Source organism: Castor canadensis, chromosome 8 (assembly GCF_047511655.1).
Source record: "Castor canadensis chromosome 8, mCasCan1.hap1v2, whole genome shotgun sequence".
Taxonomy (NCBI): Eukaryota; Metazoa; Chordata; class Mammalia; order Rodentia; family Castoridae; genus Castor; species Castor canadensis.
The window spans coordinates 76,250,718-76,266,957 of NC_133393.1; the positions used below are offsets into that span (position 1 = coordinate 76,250,718).

The 16,240-nt window shown below is 35.3% G+C and overlaps 1 protein-coding gene across 3 annotated transcripts in view; it reads right to left on the minus strand.

Annotated features, from left to right (window-relative positions):
• The window catches only part of Cpne8 (copine 8), a 225,147-nt gene that overhangs the window by 95,917 nt on the left and 112,990 nt on the right, over nucleotides 1–16,240 (minus strand). For 2 of the 3 annotated variants that reach the window (XM_074083117.1, XM_074083118.1), the window contains 2 exons: nucleotides 10,797–10,860; nucleotides 40–143 (listed from right to left, as the gene is read on the minus strand). In XM_074083117.1, the coding sequence (XP_073939218.1) occupies nucleotides 40–143; nucleotides 10,797–10,860 (168 nt within the window). Of the gene's footprint in view, nucleotides 1–39; nucleotides 144–10,796; nucleotides 10,861–12,427; nucleotides 12,605–16,240 lie in introns of those variants that run through there. The other variant, XM_074083119.1, reaches the window with a different exon arrangement.

The following is a 16,240-nucleotide window of genomic DNA, read 5'->3' on the forward strand; positions in this document are numbered from 1 at the left end:
CCTTACCACAGAATTAAAATGAATAAAAGATAAATCTACCTGCCATCTTCATTACTTCGATAAAATACAAGAAAAGGATCTGATTTTCCAAAGAAATCCTTCTTGTCCAATTTGTTTGCACAAAATTGCATCAAAACAGCATCCTGAAAACAAATTAATTAAATAGCTCAAAAGCTTGGCTATAAATAACTAGAAACTGCAGCTCTCAAGCAAGACTTGACAAGAAAACAAATTTGTCATTTTAATGCAAATGGCTATGTGTAAGAAAGTTCCAGATAATATAAAAATGTTTTCTAAAAGATGGTAAAATTTCAAAAATTTCCCTGGTAATTTTCATACACAATACTATTACTTTTCAGAAACTTAACGTTAGCCCCTTGAAAAGTAATATTAAACTAGATTGAGTATTCAGTGTTATAATATAGCATCTTCACTTATTCAGGTACACATTTTGAGAACATAAGTTTTTTTAAAAAATTTCTGTTCTCTCAGAAAATATTTAATAACTGTCTACCACTTATCTACTATGTATTAGATGTTGAGATATATTAAAATGTTAGATGGGAACAAGACAGACTCTGACAATAAGTTTACAACCCAGAAAAGGAAGATTTCCCTTTATTATAAACAATTGCACCATTATGTCTGAAAAACTACATTTAAAAATAATTTACACAATATTGGGGTTTAAGAAAAATAAAGCATTTCTCATTTTCATCTGTAATATAAATATATATTTGTGTGCTAATTATTAGGCCAAACCTATTATACCTATTAACTTATATATTAATGTGTCATAATTACCTGATTTCAATATCAACTATCTGGGTATGATATCAAAGCAATTAAACATTACTCAATGACACAGGATGAGCGTTTTTTTAAATGGTAGGAAATGTATAGTTATTTAAAAACCCAGATCAATAGTTTGGAGATTCATCGTGTTTCTTTAACAGAAAAGAGATTCTAAAAATTTTGGAAACAGATTGAGTACAAAGTAATTAAAATTAAACAAAAGGTCACTGTTTGTAATGTTATTTGGAGAAAATGTCAATATCTAAAAAACACTCTTGCTCACCACTTATTTTTCTTTTGCAGAATCAACCAAGGCTTCTTAATCATCAACCTAAAATTCTCATTATTTTCATTCAGCAATTCCAGAAGACTACATAAAAAATGATGCTTTCTCCCTTTTTCACTCACTGATTCAGTCCTAGATTTCTCATTTTTGAAAGTACTGGTAGAGTGTCGTACTTTATTATTTGGCCGTGATAACTTCTGTCAGAGGCACTTATTAATAAAGCAGGAAATCTGTTCTAGCCAAGCATATTGATGACATACATTTTAAAGGGAATTAAAAGAACAGAGACAATGACAGTAAGACATCACTGTCACTTCAATTAGGATCCCTCTTCTTTCAGATCTGAGCAGCCTAGTACTATTAATTAAAGGAGCAATGAGGAGTCACCTTGGATGGCCAGAGTACAAAGTCAAGGGCAGGAATGAGAAGGAAGCACTGTTTTGTTTTGATAAACACATATCTCTATGTATGTTAAAATGCCCTTGGCAGAGAGTGGTTTTCTAAGAACATGGGGCATTCCCACGACGTTGTTTTTGATGCACACTATCACTCTTTTTTTTACACATTCTTACAAAGCAACAGTACCAAAACACAAAATTCCAAGACACATGCCAATATATGTAAAATGCATAAGACAAAATGTATGCACATCAAATTGTGAATAAAACCTCAGAGATTATTATTATTAAAGCATGTATTTTTCATATGATCATTGGTAAACAATACCAAGATATCCTTTTTCAAATTTTATTTCACAAGTCTTACGAAAATGAAGAACTGATTCAAAAATGAGTATTTCTTTCAATTCATAAATTATGTAATATTGAGAAACCTATGATGTTATAATTATCTGGGTGAATAATCAGTAATTATATAATATTGGGAAAACTATGTTTTCATAATTATCTGAGTGAATAATCTAGGGCTGGGTCTGTGGCTCAGTGATAGAGCACTTGCCTATTATGCAACATGCATGGGTTCAATCCATACCACTGCAAACAAAATAAATAAAAAGTTTGTGTTTTGACAGGGCGAGCCTATAATCCCAGTTATTCAGGAGGCAGAGCTTGGGAGGATTGTGGGTCAAGGCCAGCCCAGGCAAACACTTAGTGAGACCTCATCTAAATCAATAAGCAGGGTGTAAACAACAAATGTTGGCAAGGATGTGGGAAAAAGGAACCTCATACACTGTTGGTGGGAATGTAAGCTAGTACAACCATTATGGAAAACAATATGGAGGCTTCTTAAAAAACTAAACATAGACCTGCCATATGATCCAGCAATACCACTCCTAGGGATATACCTAAAAGAATGTGACTCAGGTTTTTACAAAGACAACTGCACACCCATGGTTATTGTAGCACTATTCACAATATCCAAATTATAGAAACAGCCAAGATGCCCCATACAAATGAATGGATCAAGAAAATGTGGAATTTATACACAATGGAATTTTATTCACCACAAAGAATGAAATTTTGTGATTTGCAAGTAAATGGATGGAACTGGAAAACATCATCTTAAACGAAGTTAGCCAGGCTCAGAAGGCTAAAAATCGCATGTTCTCCCTCATGGAGAATCCTCCTTGGATTATAGACCAAAAAACAAATGCAGCAATATTACTGGACATGGGTCGCACACTAAGGGGAGAATGCGCACAGGAGGAATAGGAAAAGGGAAGGAAACCTAAAACTTGAATGTGGTTATCTGCTCACTATAGAGGAGTGAATATAGTAGTCTTAAACTGACAGAGGCCACTATGGGAAACAGACCAGGAAGTAGTAAAGAGGTCTGGTAGAGATGAACCAATGTGGCTTGCAGTACATGTGCATGGAAGCAACTCTAAGAATCTGTCTATATAGCTATCTTTATCTCATACTAGTAAAAAATGCTATGTTTTTCTTATTATTCCTCATATTTTCTCCAACAAAATTGGAGAACAAGAGGGCAGAACAGGTTCTTCCCAAAAGGGGATTGAGGGAAGGTGGCCCAAACAATGTATACCATGTGAGTAAATGTAAAAACAATAAAAAAAATAAAAAATAATAAGCTGGGTGTAGTGGTGTGTGCCTGTGGTCTCAACTATGTGAGAGTCTGTAGGTAGAAGGATTATGGTCTGAGGTCAGCCCAGGGAAAAATCACAAGATTCTAAGTGAAAAATAACTAAAGCACAAAAAGGCTGGGAATGTGGCTCAAGTGGTAAATGTGCCTGTCTAGCAAGCATGAGGCCCTGAGTCCAAATCCTAGTACCACCTTGTACACACACACACACATAAAATCTAATCTCAGGTTGAAACGCAAACATTATATGCTTAGAAATACATCAGCATCATGCAAAGTTTTGAGTTTTTTACTCTCTTATTCTTAATGTCACCTGAGAGGTTTTTAAGACCGAAATTTAATGCATCACAGCTGCATAAAGAACTTCCTAAGTGGGTGTTCCACAGGTATGTCTAACAAGTTCAAGTCAGAGCACCCAATGTCTCTCTATAAATTTCTCTTATAATCTTCCATCTCAGGAGCAGAATCATCCACCCAAGATCTCAAAGAAGCCATCCCTGGCTCCTCCCTTTGCTTCACTCTTTATCTAATCCACCACAAATTTGCACCATTCTGTCTCTAAAAACTCAGATTTTCATGCAGACTCACTGCCACTCCCTCAGTCTAGGTGAACTCACCTAACACCCAGACATGGGCAGGGCATTTATCCTTTCTCTCTTTTCAACCCTTGGATATAACCAATACATTTTCCATTCTTAAAATATGAAAGGAGTCATGTCGCTGATGACTTAAAATGCTTTAAGACTTTCCCTTGCATTTGGAATGAATGAAGAATTTTTAACATTCTCTATAAAAGCTAATATCAAGACCTGACCAGCCTTTTCTACCTTTATCTGGCAAAGATTTAACTCAATTATACCCGCAACACTACCACTGCCGCTGCCAGCTCCTGGCCATTCCACCAAGACACATAAATTTTCCACATCAGGACCTTACACAAACTGTAATTCTTTATGTTTTGTTGGAATTCTCACTCTGGCTAAAACACTGATACTGGCTTTTAAAGTCTTAGCTTAAATGTCAATTCTCAAAGATAACTAAATATAAATTAAATACCAGTGAACTCTCTCATAATACATTTGAGTCATTTACACATATTATGATATATTTACCTGTACAGTATACTAATCAATGTCTGTATTTTCCCATTGAACTACCTTCATTAAAGACAAAGATCAAACTTCTTTTGTTATTGCTATTGTGTGTGAGTGTGTTTTCTCCAACCATATTCCAAACATTTATTCCAGAAACATAACATTTAGTGAAAATTATTAAATCAACCCACCAATAATGAGAACTAAAAAATATTCTTGGTGGGTATCTATCTTTAAGTGACTTTTAAAATACTTACTGAAGATCCATCCACAATATGACTATCAAATTACATTAGCTTTTATTCTGTCATTTGACTAGGTATAATGTATATGATATTTCTCAATCAGGAAATAAACATTTGAAAAAATAAACATGTATAAATTTGTGATTTATATCTTTCTATCTGTCTAGAAGAGATATTAAGACAATTAGCATTTTATGCATGGGAGTGTAGTTGTGTAGCTCAGTGGTAGAGTGCTTCACAAGTATGAACAAGGTCTTGGGTTCAATCCCCAGCACACCTCCATCTACTTCTCCCCTCCAAAAAAAGATAATTTATAGGAGAAAACATAGGAAGAAACCTTCTTAATGTTGGCCTTAACTATTATTTCTTTGATATGACTCTGAGGTTCAGGCATCAAAAGAAAAAATAGACAAATGGGATCATCAAACTAAATAGTTTCTGTATAGCAAAGGAAACAATCAAAAACAAAATGAAAAGTCAATCTACAGAATAGGAGAAAATATTTACAAACCAAATATCCAATGAAGGATTATGTTCCAAAATACATAAGCATTTCCTATAACTCAATAGCCCAAAATCCTCCCCAAACCCAACACCAAGTCAATAAAAAATGAGCAAAGAAGTGAACAGATAATTCTCCAGTAACGATAAGGAAACGGCCAAGAAATAAATGAAATGTGGGCAATGTCACAAATCACCAAAAAACACAACTCAAACCACAATGAAATATCATCTCATAGCCATTAAAATGGCTATTATCAAAACATGTTCACAAAAGATAACAAGTGCTGATGAAGATTAGAGAAAAGGAAACCCTTGTTCACTATTGCTCAGAATGCAAATTAGCAATTCTCTGTGAAAAACACTATGGAGGTTCCTAAACAAATTAAAAATAGAATTGCCATAAAACCCAGCAATTTTGCTTCTGGATATAAATCCAAAAGAATTGTGTCTCAAAGACATATCTGTACCCCCATGTTCATTGCAGCATTATCCACAATAGCCAAGACATAGAAGCAACCTAAGTATACATCAGTGGATGAATAAAGAAAATGTTTTATACATATGTATATCGTTTTATATATATATAAGGCTTATATATAAAGCTCATGAATATAAAGTTTATACATAACAAATTTATAATATATATGTGCCAATGGAATATTATTCAGCACTAAGAAAAAAAAGGAATTCTGCCATTTGTGACAATGTAACAACATGAATAAACCTGGAGAACATTATATAAATGAAATGAGTCTGACACACTAAGATAAACACTACCTCAAGCTGGGCATGACCAAGCACACCTGTAATCCTAGAAATTAGGGGGGTGGAGTAAGACAATTGTGAGTTTGAGGTAAGTCTGGCCAAAGTTAACAAGACCTTCTCAAAAATAAAACTGCCAACAAAAGGGCAGGGATGTCACTCAAATGGTAGAGCATTTGCCTGGCAAGCACAAGGACCTGAGTTCAATCCTCAATACTACAAAAACCAACACATGAATAAATATTACATGGTACCACATATATGAGGAATTTCAAGCAGTAATTTGTGGAAACAAGGAGCAGAATGATGGTAGCCAATGGATGAGGAAAGCAAGAAATTGGGAGGACTTTGTGAAAGGGTACAAAGTTTAAGTTTTGCAAGATAAATAAGTCCGAGAGATCTACTATATAGCACTGTGCCTATAGGTAACAATAATATATGGCAAACTTGAAAATTTGCTATGAGAGGGGGCTGAGGATGTGGTTCAGTAGTGTACTTGTCTACCATGCACAAGTCCATGGGTTTGAGCCCCAGCACCTATAAATAATAAATAGTTGAAAAGGTAGACCTTATGCTAAGTGTTCTTGTAATAATAATAATAACAACAATAACAATAAAGGTAGGAGAAACTTTTGGAGGTGATGGATATGTTTATGGCACAGATTGTAGTCATGGTTTTGTGGGGGCATTTTGATCTCCAGATTCATCAAATTCTACACATAAAATACACACAAATTTCAGTATATCAATCATATCCCAAAGAACTCATTTTACAAACAGGACATTATCACTTTCCAAATGCAGAAATTAAAGCTCTGAGTGCATAACCTCACATAGCTAAAGAGTGAGACAAGCAAGAGTGAAAAGTAAGAGTCTTTACTCTAAAGCCCGTGCTCATTGCTCAACGAGTCAACAACTAACAACTTCCTCCAAAAAAAATCCTGTAGACTTATATGGTGTTGAGTGTGAAATACAGTTATTTCATTCAAAATGATAATTCCTTTTAAAGTTTCCTAAAGTATATAATAAAAGAGCATTGATTCTTTTGAAGTAACTATGAGATTGCTTTGCATATACTTGCATTTTACTTAACAAGTGTGGTAATGAAATTATATTTCAAGATTTATAACTATTATTAATAATGCGGATTGTCAATACACCATAGCTAAGAATTAGAATATAAGAAACATAAGATGATGCTATCCAAGATTCTAAGCAATATTCATAAAATTATTAGACCTATAATTTCTAAGTGTGAGAAATACATATTTACTCGTTGAATGATAACTTCAGATAGTCTTACACTTTAGAACTAGAGATTATAGCACATAGATCACCAAGGAATAGAGTCTACTTCATTTGCATGGAAGCCATAGAAGAATATTCCACATTCTTCTAAGAAAGACAATAGAATTGAAAGTGGAAGAAGCTGAAGATGTTGACTTACCATGTATACTCAACCCATGCCCTTGGGACTTTGTTTCTGGTTTGCTTAATAGAACTGACAACAATGTGTTCATTGGCATACTTACAACAGAACCACCTCTATAAACTGGAGATTTTGACAAAACAGCATGTTAACATCACTTTAAAGAACATGAATCTTATTGACCATGAGTTGCCTTTTCTCTTTTCTCTCTCATTGTACAAAGCACATATTTTCATATGCATGCACAAATTCAGAGACAAGAAGTACAAAAAATAACTACTACAAACAAATTAGTAGGTAATATTTCCACGTTAAATAATTTCACTATTTTTGTAAAGCATTTTAATATATGCAAAGTACTTTTTTTTTTAATTTTTAGTTTATTCTATGTGCATACAATGTTTGGGTCATTATTCCTCCCCTTCCCCCCCTTTCCCTCCATGCCTCCCCTTCCCCCCCACTCCCTCCCTTTCCCCCCTTACCCCTCGCTATCAGGCAGAAACTATTCTGCCATTATCTCTAATTTTGATGAAGAGAGAATATAAGCAATAATAGGAAGGAATAAGGGTTTTTGCTAGTTGAGATAAGGATAGCTACACAGGGAGTTGACTCACATTGCTTTCCTGTACATGTGTATTACCCTCTAAGTTAATTCTTCTCAAACTAATCTTTTCTCTACTTCCTGGTCCCCTTCTCCTATTGGCCTCAGTTGCTTTAAAGTATCTGCTTTAGTTTCTCTGCATTGAGAGCAACAAATGCTATCTAGTTTTTTTGGGTGTCTTACCTATCCTCATACCTTCCTTGTGTGCTCTCGTTTTATCATGTGCTCAAAGTCCAATCCCCTTGTTGTGTTTGCCCTTGATCTAATGTCCGCATATGAGGGAAAACACATGATTTTTGGTCTTTTGGGCCAGGCTAACTTCACTCAGAATGATGTTCTCCAATTCCATCCATTTACCTGTTTAATCACCAGAATAGATCTATAACACAAAATGAAATTGAAGCAGCAATAAAGAGTCTCCCAAAAAAGAAAAGTCCAGGACCTGATGGATTCTCTGCTGAATTCTATCACACCTTTAAAGAGGAACTAATACAAACCCTCCTTAAACTGCTCCACAAAATAGAAAGGGAAGGAAAACTCCCTAACACATTTTAGGAAGCCAGTATTACACTTATCCCAAAACCAGGCAAAGACACCTCCAAAAAGGAGAACTATAGGCCAATCTCCTTAATGAACATTGATGCAAAAATCCTCAATAAAATAATGGCAAACTGAATTCAACAACACATCAAAAAGATCATTCACCACGACCAAGTAGGCTTCATCCCAGGAATGCAGGGGTGGTTCAACATACGAAAATCAATAAACATAATAAACCACATTAACAGAAGCAAAAACAAAAACCACTTGATCATCTGAATAGGTGCAGAAAAGGCCTTTGATAAGCTCCAACACCATTTCACGATAAAAGCTCTAAGAAAACTAAGAATAGAAGGAAAATACCTCAACATTATAAAAGCTATATATGAGAAACCTACAGCCAGCATTATACTTAACAGAGAAAAACTGAAACAATTCCCTCTAAAATCAGGAACCAGACAAGGATGCCCACTATCTCCACTCCTATTCAACATAGTACTGGAATTCCTAGCCAGAGCAATTAGGCAAGAAGAAGGAATAAAAGGAATACAAATAGGTAAAGAAACTGTCAAAATATCCCTACTTACAAAGTACTTTTATATACATTATATTACCAAGTTTAAAGTTGTGGTAGTATATTTGAGAGCCAAAAAAACTTTTAAAGATAGTCTAGTGGGTGGTTCACATGATTGGCTTTTTTCCCTTCAAATATAAAACTCAGAGCAGTCCACAGATTTAATAAGACAAAGTACAAACAGAGCAAAACCAAACTCTGCAGTCAGAAGGACTCTAACAGTATAACAATGCAGATAGATTCTGGGTTTTGCTGATGAGAAAACAGATTGAGGTGGCCCTGACCTGCCTAGGAAGATGACGATAATAGGAGAAGGAAGAACAGGAAGGCTCAATTCACATGTATTTTTAACTGCTTAAATTCTAGCATTCCAAATTCTCTTCCCAAGCCTGTGACTATAGATCCCCGTGTTTATCTCTTCCTTTTCTCCTTCCTCTCTCCCTAGAATCCTAAAGGTACGTAATCAGCTGAAATACTCAGTTTCTATCATTTGCTAGTAAACAGTGTCATATAATTTTCTGACAATTTTGTCGAGAAATATATTATGTAAATAAACCCACTGCATTCATCTAAAATAAAAAATCCTCTTGAGATAATAAAAAGCCTCTAGCTTTCTATAAAAAAATTATGACCAATGCCAAAACGTTAAACCTTTGTTATTTTTTGGAAACTACTGTTTCTAAAATCATCAAGCAAACACTGAAAATAAATAGCCCTAGCAATACAATCTAAGACAAGCTTTTTTTCCTCCAGAACTAACAGTCCTCAGAGACATGCTGGACCACATGAAACAACAATATTGACCTCAGATTCAGGAAGCTATCATTGCTTACAGTGTGGAGTGTCACAGTTGTCACCTTGTTTCTCTTCGACAGTGAAATCGTTGAACATGAGTCAATAGGTGTATCAGCAAATCACAAATAAAAATAGCAATTTTCTAAAAATACAGAGAATGTACTCTATGAGTCCTATTTCTGGTTGGAGTGGCAGCTGGTTCCTTCTTCAAACTGGGGCTTCCCAAGATATCAGAAGATGGAAACGATATAAATTCTGGAGTAACTCAATTATAAGCACGCAGGGAAAATGCAGAGTATTTGAATGGGCTAAAAGCAAGTGACCAGAAATATTCCTTCAAATTTACACATAAATTTTCAAAAAACTTTTTAGGAATTGAACCAATTGGTATAATCAATAATTCCTTATACTAATGCCTAAAAAACAATGTGGATATTAGACTTTACTTGAATACTTCTTAATTCTTGTGTGTGTGTGTGTGTGTGTGTGTGTGTGTGACACTAAGGATCATACCCAGGGCCTCACAGGTACTAAAGAAGCAGTTCTACCACTGAGCCAAATCTTCAGTAGCCTGGTACTGTTTTTTTTTTTTTCTTTCTTTCTTTCTTTTTTGGGTTTTTTTGGTGGTACTGGAGTTTGAACTTAGTACCTTGTACTTACTAGGCAAACACTCTACCACTACAGCCACACTCCCAGTCCTTTCTGCTTTAGTTTATTTTTCAGATAAAGTTTTGTGCTTGTGCCAAGATAGCCCTTAGATCTTGATTCTGCTACCTCTATCTCCTGAGTAGCTGGGATTACAGCCATGAACCAACATGCCTGGCATGTTTTCTTGAGACAGAGCTTCACTAACTTCTTTGTCATTGTTGTTGGCCAAAGTTGGCCTCAAACAACCATCCTTCTACTTCTGCCTCTCAAGTAGCTGGGATTCCAGGCATGCGCCATCACACCCAGCCCAATACTTTTTACTTTTTAAAAAGGTTATTAAGGTAACTGATCATACTTTTAGACTATACAATATAGTATCTCTGATTAAAGTGCCAAGTATCCAAAGGCTTATTTTATTTCCAAGAAGTATTAGAAATAATTTTAAACAAAAATTTTACTTACCCTGCAACAGTTTAATTCCTCAGCTGTAAGTATGATTGTACCACATTTCCTCCCAGGAATTCCTCTAAAACAACAAATATATATTTAGATACATAATATAAATCAGCACACTCATGCTTATATAATCAAATAAAGGGAATAGTACAAATCAGTGGGCTCTTCTTTAACAAAATATATTCTCAGCCTCAACTTACAGTTTACCCCACTGATCAACACTTCCCAATGAAGTTCACTTTTAACATCACTTTCTTCATGTCAGTCCTCTACCCAAGAATCCTCAATATCCCCCAATGGTCTAGCAAGTGCCATATCAAACATAAGGTACTAGAACAAAACATTCTCTGAGGTAATCTAGCTTTCAACTGTGCTATTAAAACCCACCTAAAATCTTGGTTTCCATTATTTCCCGTTCTGCATCAAGATGGTTTGTGTTTATTTCTTCCTTTTGCTCATTCCCATTCCTTGGCAGACTATAGCTTCCTCATTGTTCCCTATTTTTCCACAATTTTCCTTATCCTCAGATGAATCTGAATTTGTTCCAAGAATATCTTATCCCTTTTGTATACCTTCATTGTACTTTCAGTTGGTACCATAAGGATTAGCACTTAATTATCCTTAAACTGTTAAAAAATTGTATTTTATATTTTCTTTTCTCAAGTTTACAACTTCTATAAAAGCAAAATTCATGACATAAACTTTTTGTTAACACACGGAATTAAGTATACATAGCAGGTGCTCAATATATAACCAAGTATGCAATATATAAGCGAAATAAAACTTCCACTGGTTTTTCTGTCTTTGTGTCAGGTTTATTTATGTTCCTACATCTTCTAAACAACACAAAAAATAAAGTGCACCAGAATTGTGCAATATGTATGCACAGTTCCTACTAGGATTTTGATGAGTGTCCCCCAAAGGCCCACATCGTTTTTATTTTTTATTCTTGGTGGTACTGAGGTTTGAACTCAGGACCTCATGCTTACTAGACTTGCTCAACCACTAGAGTAACTCCACCAGCTCCTAAAGACCCATGTCTTAAAGACTCAATCCACAAGGTGGCACCACTGGGAGGTGCTGAGGGCCGTTTGTGAGTGGGGTCTATTTGGAGGTCTTTAGGTCATTGGGGGTGTGCTCTCAAAGAGGAATGTGAGACCACAGCCCCTTCTTGTCTCCCTGTCTTCTGGCTCATGAGGTAAGTAGTTTACTCCACCTCACCTCCCACCATGATGTGACACTCTTGCCAGACACCCAAAGGTGCTAGCCACTTGATCTTAGAACAGAACTTCTAGAACTGTGAGCCAAAATAACCTTTTCCTTTTTATAAGTTAATTGACCTAGCTATTTTGTGAGAGTAATGTGAATTTGACTAACATATTTCCCTACTTACACAAGGAAATATGTAGATAAATTTCATGAGAATCCTCCAAAGAGTAATGCTAATACTCTAAAGTTATACTTCCTGCTTCTTTGTCCTATCACTACTCATATCCCATATATCCCTGTGTTCCCTCTGGGAACACCTTATTCCACTTATCCCTTGTATAGTGGAATTATATTCTTAATAATATCTATCAAGGTGAAAGAATGGAAAGTTAAAATATTATGTATTACACAAAAACAACATAACTCACTCAAGCTGCTTAATCTTTTCTCTCTATTCTCAAAATCTTCTGGAGAATACCAGTCAGGCTAATGCTAAAAATGCCATCTCATAGCTTGTGCAAGAAAGTACTCATCAGAAAGTCTTGTTTCCATCTCCTCATTCCCCATCATGTAAATTGTCCATGTCAGCACCTCCCATTTCTTCAGCCCTTTCTGAGTAAGAACACAATTAATTTAACATTTTTCTTAGAATTATTTTTCTTAGATTTTAGCATCTTTCCAGCACCCTTTTTTCTAATCCAACTGTACCTTTCTTCTCTTAATTTATTATGAATCACAAGCTTTATATATACAGCATTATAGCAAACTAACAGCTATACTGAGCATCTACCTAAAGGCACTGCAAAATGCTGAACAAAATATGCAAAGATCTGCATACATGTCCTACATAAAAGTCAAAGATAAGAAGAATTAAACTCTTGGGAATGTGTTCTTGAGCTTCTGTGATTTATGGTTACTTAAGACATAGAGATGAGACAGAGGAGAAAAAGGGAAAGGGAATTCCCAAAGTGAGGAGTTCAAAAAATGGCCAACCAGAGCATAAAGCTTGGATCCTATACCTAATTTATAGCACGAGTTTCATATAAATGTTCACTTTGGAGGGGCCAAGAAAATAAATCCATGACTTAAACTCTGATAATGAATGAAAGAAACAAAAAACTGTCTTGAGAATTTGGCACTCAACTAGGTTTTCTGCCTTTATTGGTACTACTTGGGTAGCCACCAAAACTCTAAGAATTCAGTATGAATATGTAAATGGAAAAACGAGACCTGTTGAATGGCGGGAGAGGAGGAGAATGACAGAGTGGGTGAATTCAACTATGATATATTGTAAGAACTTTTGTAAATGTTACAATGTACCCCCAGTACAACAATAAGAAAAATAAAGTATATTTTTTTAAAAAAAAGAGTGAAGGGAATGGGAAAAAAAAAAATTCAGTTCTAATGTAAGTGATCAGAGTGCCTGGTAAGTACAGATCCTCTCTGGAAGAGTTTGCTTTTGAATTTCAACATAAAATATTCTCACATTAAAAGTTTTAAAAGTATACATGAGGTTTACTTAATATCACAAAATACTCAGGGAAAAATGCACCATGTATTGAAAATTTCAAAACATTAGGCTACAGAATCAAGTGCAAATTTAGATATTAGAAATATGCATAATACACAAAATGTAAGCATATATAATAAATTTGAAATTTAAGGAGGAGAATGAAAATATGGGTAACTAGCAAAAGATTATAAAAATAACCAAGAATATTGAGAACAGAACTGAAAGCCCAGAAATAAATTCAAACACAGTCATTTTTGACAAGGACACCAAGAGAACACAAAGGGAAAAGACAGTTTCTTCAGTACATGATGCTGAGAAAAATGGACTGCTACACACAAAAGAATATCAAAAATGGGTAAAAGACCTAAACATATCACCAGAAACCATAAAACTCCTACAAAATAACATAACAGAAAAGCTCCAAGACACTGGCCTTGGCCATGGTTTTTTGGGCTATCACACCAGAAGTTCAGGCCACAAAAACAAAAGTAAGTAAGTGGGACTACATCAAGCTAAAAAACTCTGCACAGTAAAGGAAATGAGAAAATTTAAAAAATAAGAACCCTACAGATTAGGAAACATTCTTGCATGTCATATATCTGATAAGTAGTCAATAGTCAAAATTTATAAAGAATTCATAAAATTCAACAACAGTACAAAACAAAAAAACCAATTTAGAAAAGTGAAAAAGTCTTGAATGAATATTTATCAAAAGAAGACATACAAATGTCCAACAGGTTATAGAGCAAGTATACAAGACTGTTAATCAGGGAAATGCAAAGCAAAACCACTATGAGATACCACCTCACACTCGCTAGGATGGCTTTAATCAAAAAAGCCAAAAGATAACAAATGTTGGTGAGGATGGAGAAAAAGGAGCCTTTTACACTGTTCAGGGGAATGTACATTGGTGCAGTCATTGTGAAAACAGTGTGGACATTTCTAAAGAAATTGAAATTTTTATGGCCTAACAATCCCTTTTCTAAATACATACTCAAAGAAGATAAAATCAGAACCTCATAAGGAGATGTGCTCTCCCATGTTCATGGCAACATTACTCATAATAGATACAATACAGAAACAACTTAAGTTCCCGCAAACACATAAATAGATAAAGAAACGGTAGAACATATATGCAATGGAATATTATTTATTCATGCCTAAAAAAGAACTAGAGCCATTTGCCACAACATGACTGAACCTGGAGAATGTTATGTTGAGTGAAATAAGCCAAATACTAAAAGAAAAATGCAGCATTACCTCATGCACATGAGAACAGTACTTATAAGAGATGTGTGCCATGTAAGCTGATGTTACCTGCTTTTGACACACACACAAAAACAGGTAACTGTGCAATAATAGATATGTGAATTTGCTTCACTATGGTAACCTTTCTACTATCTGCATGTATCCCTTAACAATGCAGTGCAAATTAAAAGGGCATAACTAAATTTATTTTAAAAACTAACCATGAATATTTGGAGGAAAAATCAAATAGAACTTCTACAAAAATAATTGTTATTTTATTTTATTGTATTTGTTATAATGAATATAATAGTTTTACAAATATAAAATTTAGTGGATCAATTTAACAGCACATTAAACACAAGGGAATGAAATTATCTGCTCCCAAAACACAATGAGTCAAACATAGGGTAACACTTGTAGACATTTCAATTCTAATGAGGAACTAGAAAGTAAAGCAGAATTGTGAAATCCAGCTGAGCACACTCTGTCAGTCTCTGCAGTTCACATCTCCGCCCTGGGTCATTCTTCCTTTCCAGGAAAGGTAGCAAGACATGGCAAGTGAGTGGTTTTACCTGCCTGTGTCCTGTAGCAGAACTTGAGGCCTGACAAGTCTTCCATGTGTCCTCTCGTTCTCTTCTCAGTCCTTGTGGGTAGTGCTTCTGCTGGTGTAAAATTTTAAGATCTTTGGGTGTTTCCTCAATAAGTCCTGGGTACAAGGCTCTTCTACACACCATTCTTAGGTAAATCTCCCATCTGTGTTTTGGTTCTTCTGAGAGAACTGAGGGCTTCCAGGAGCCATGTATCTAATCTTTGCAAACAGTCTTTTATAGCCAGGCATAGGTGCCTCACACCTGTCATCCTGGCTACTTGGGAGAACTGAGATCAGGAAGATGACAGTTCTAGGATAGTGGGGTGGCAAGTAGGTTTGCAAGACCCCATCTCAGCAGAAAAAAAAAGGGTACAGTGATGCATGGCATGCCTATCATCCCAGCAATGATGGTAAGCTTAATAGGAGGATCAGCTATGGCCTGGACAAAAAGCAAGACCGCTATCTGCAAAACAGTCAGAGCAAAAAGAGTTGAAACATGACTCAAGCACTACAGCATGCCTAGAAAGCACAAAGATCTGAGTTTAAACTGCAGTATAGCGCCCCCCAAAAAAGGAGACTTTTATGTGACCAAATACTGTAATTTTTAGATCTCCCTGAAGTTTTAGCAAGAGTTGTAGAGTCCCATCCCCAATCTTCTTTCTGGAGTACACGTTCCTGGTTATTGAACCTCTTCTTCTTTGAGAGTCTTTTGTCATTGGAATAGGCTGAGGATCTCCCAACACACCAAATCTCTTCAAAACAATCTAGGCTTTTTTCTAACAAGCTCTTCAAAATGATCCCATCCTCCACCCACTCCTTGATTTAAAAGCTATCTACAAACTTTTAGGTGTTTAATTATAGCAGCACCCACTTCCTGCTATCAAAATGTGT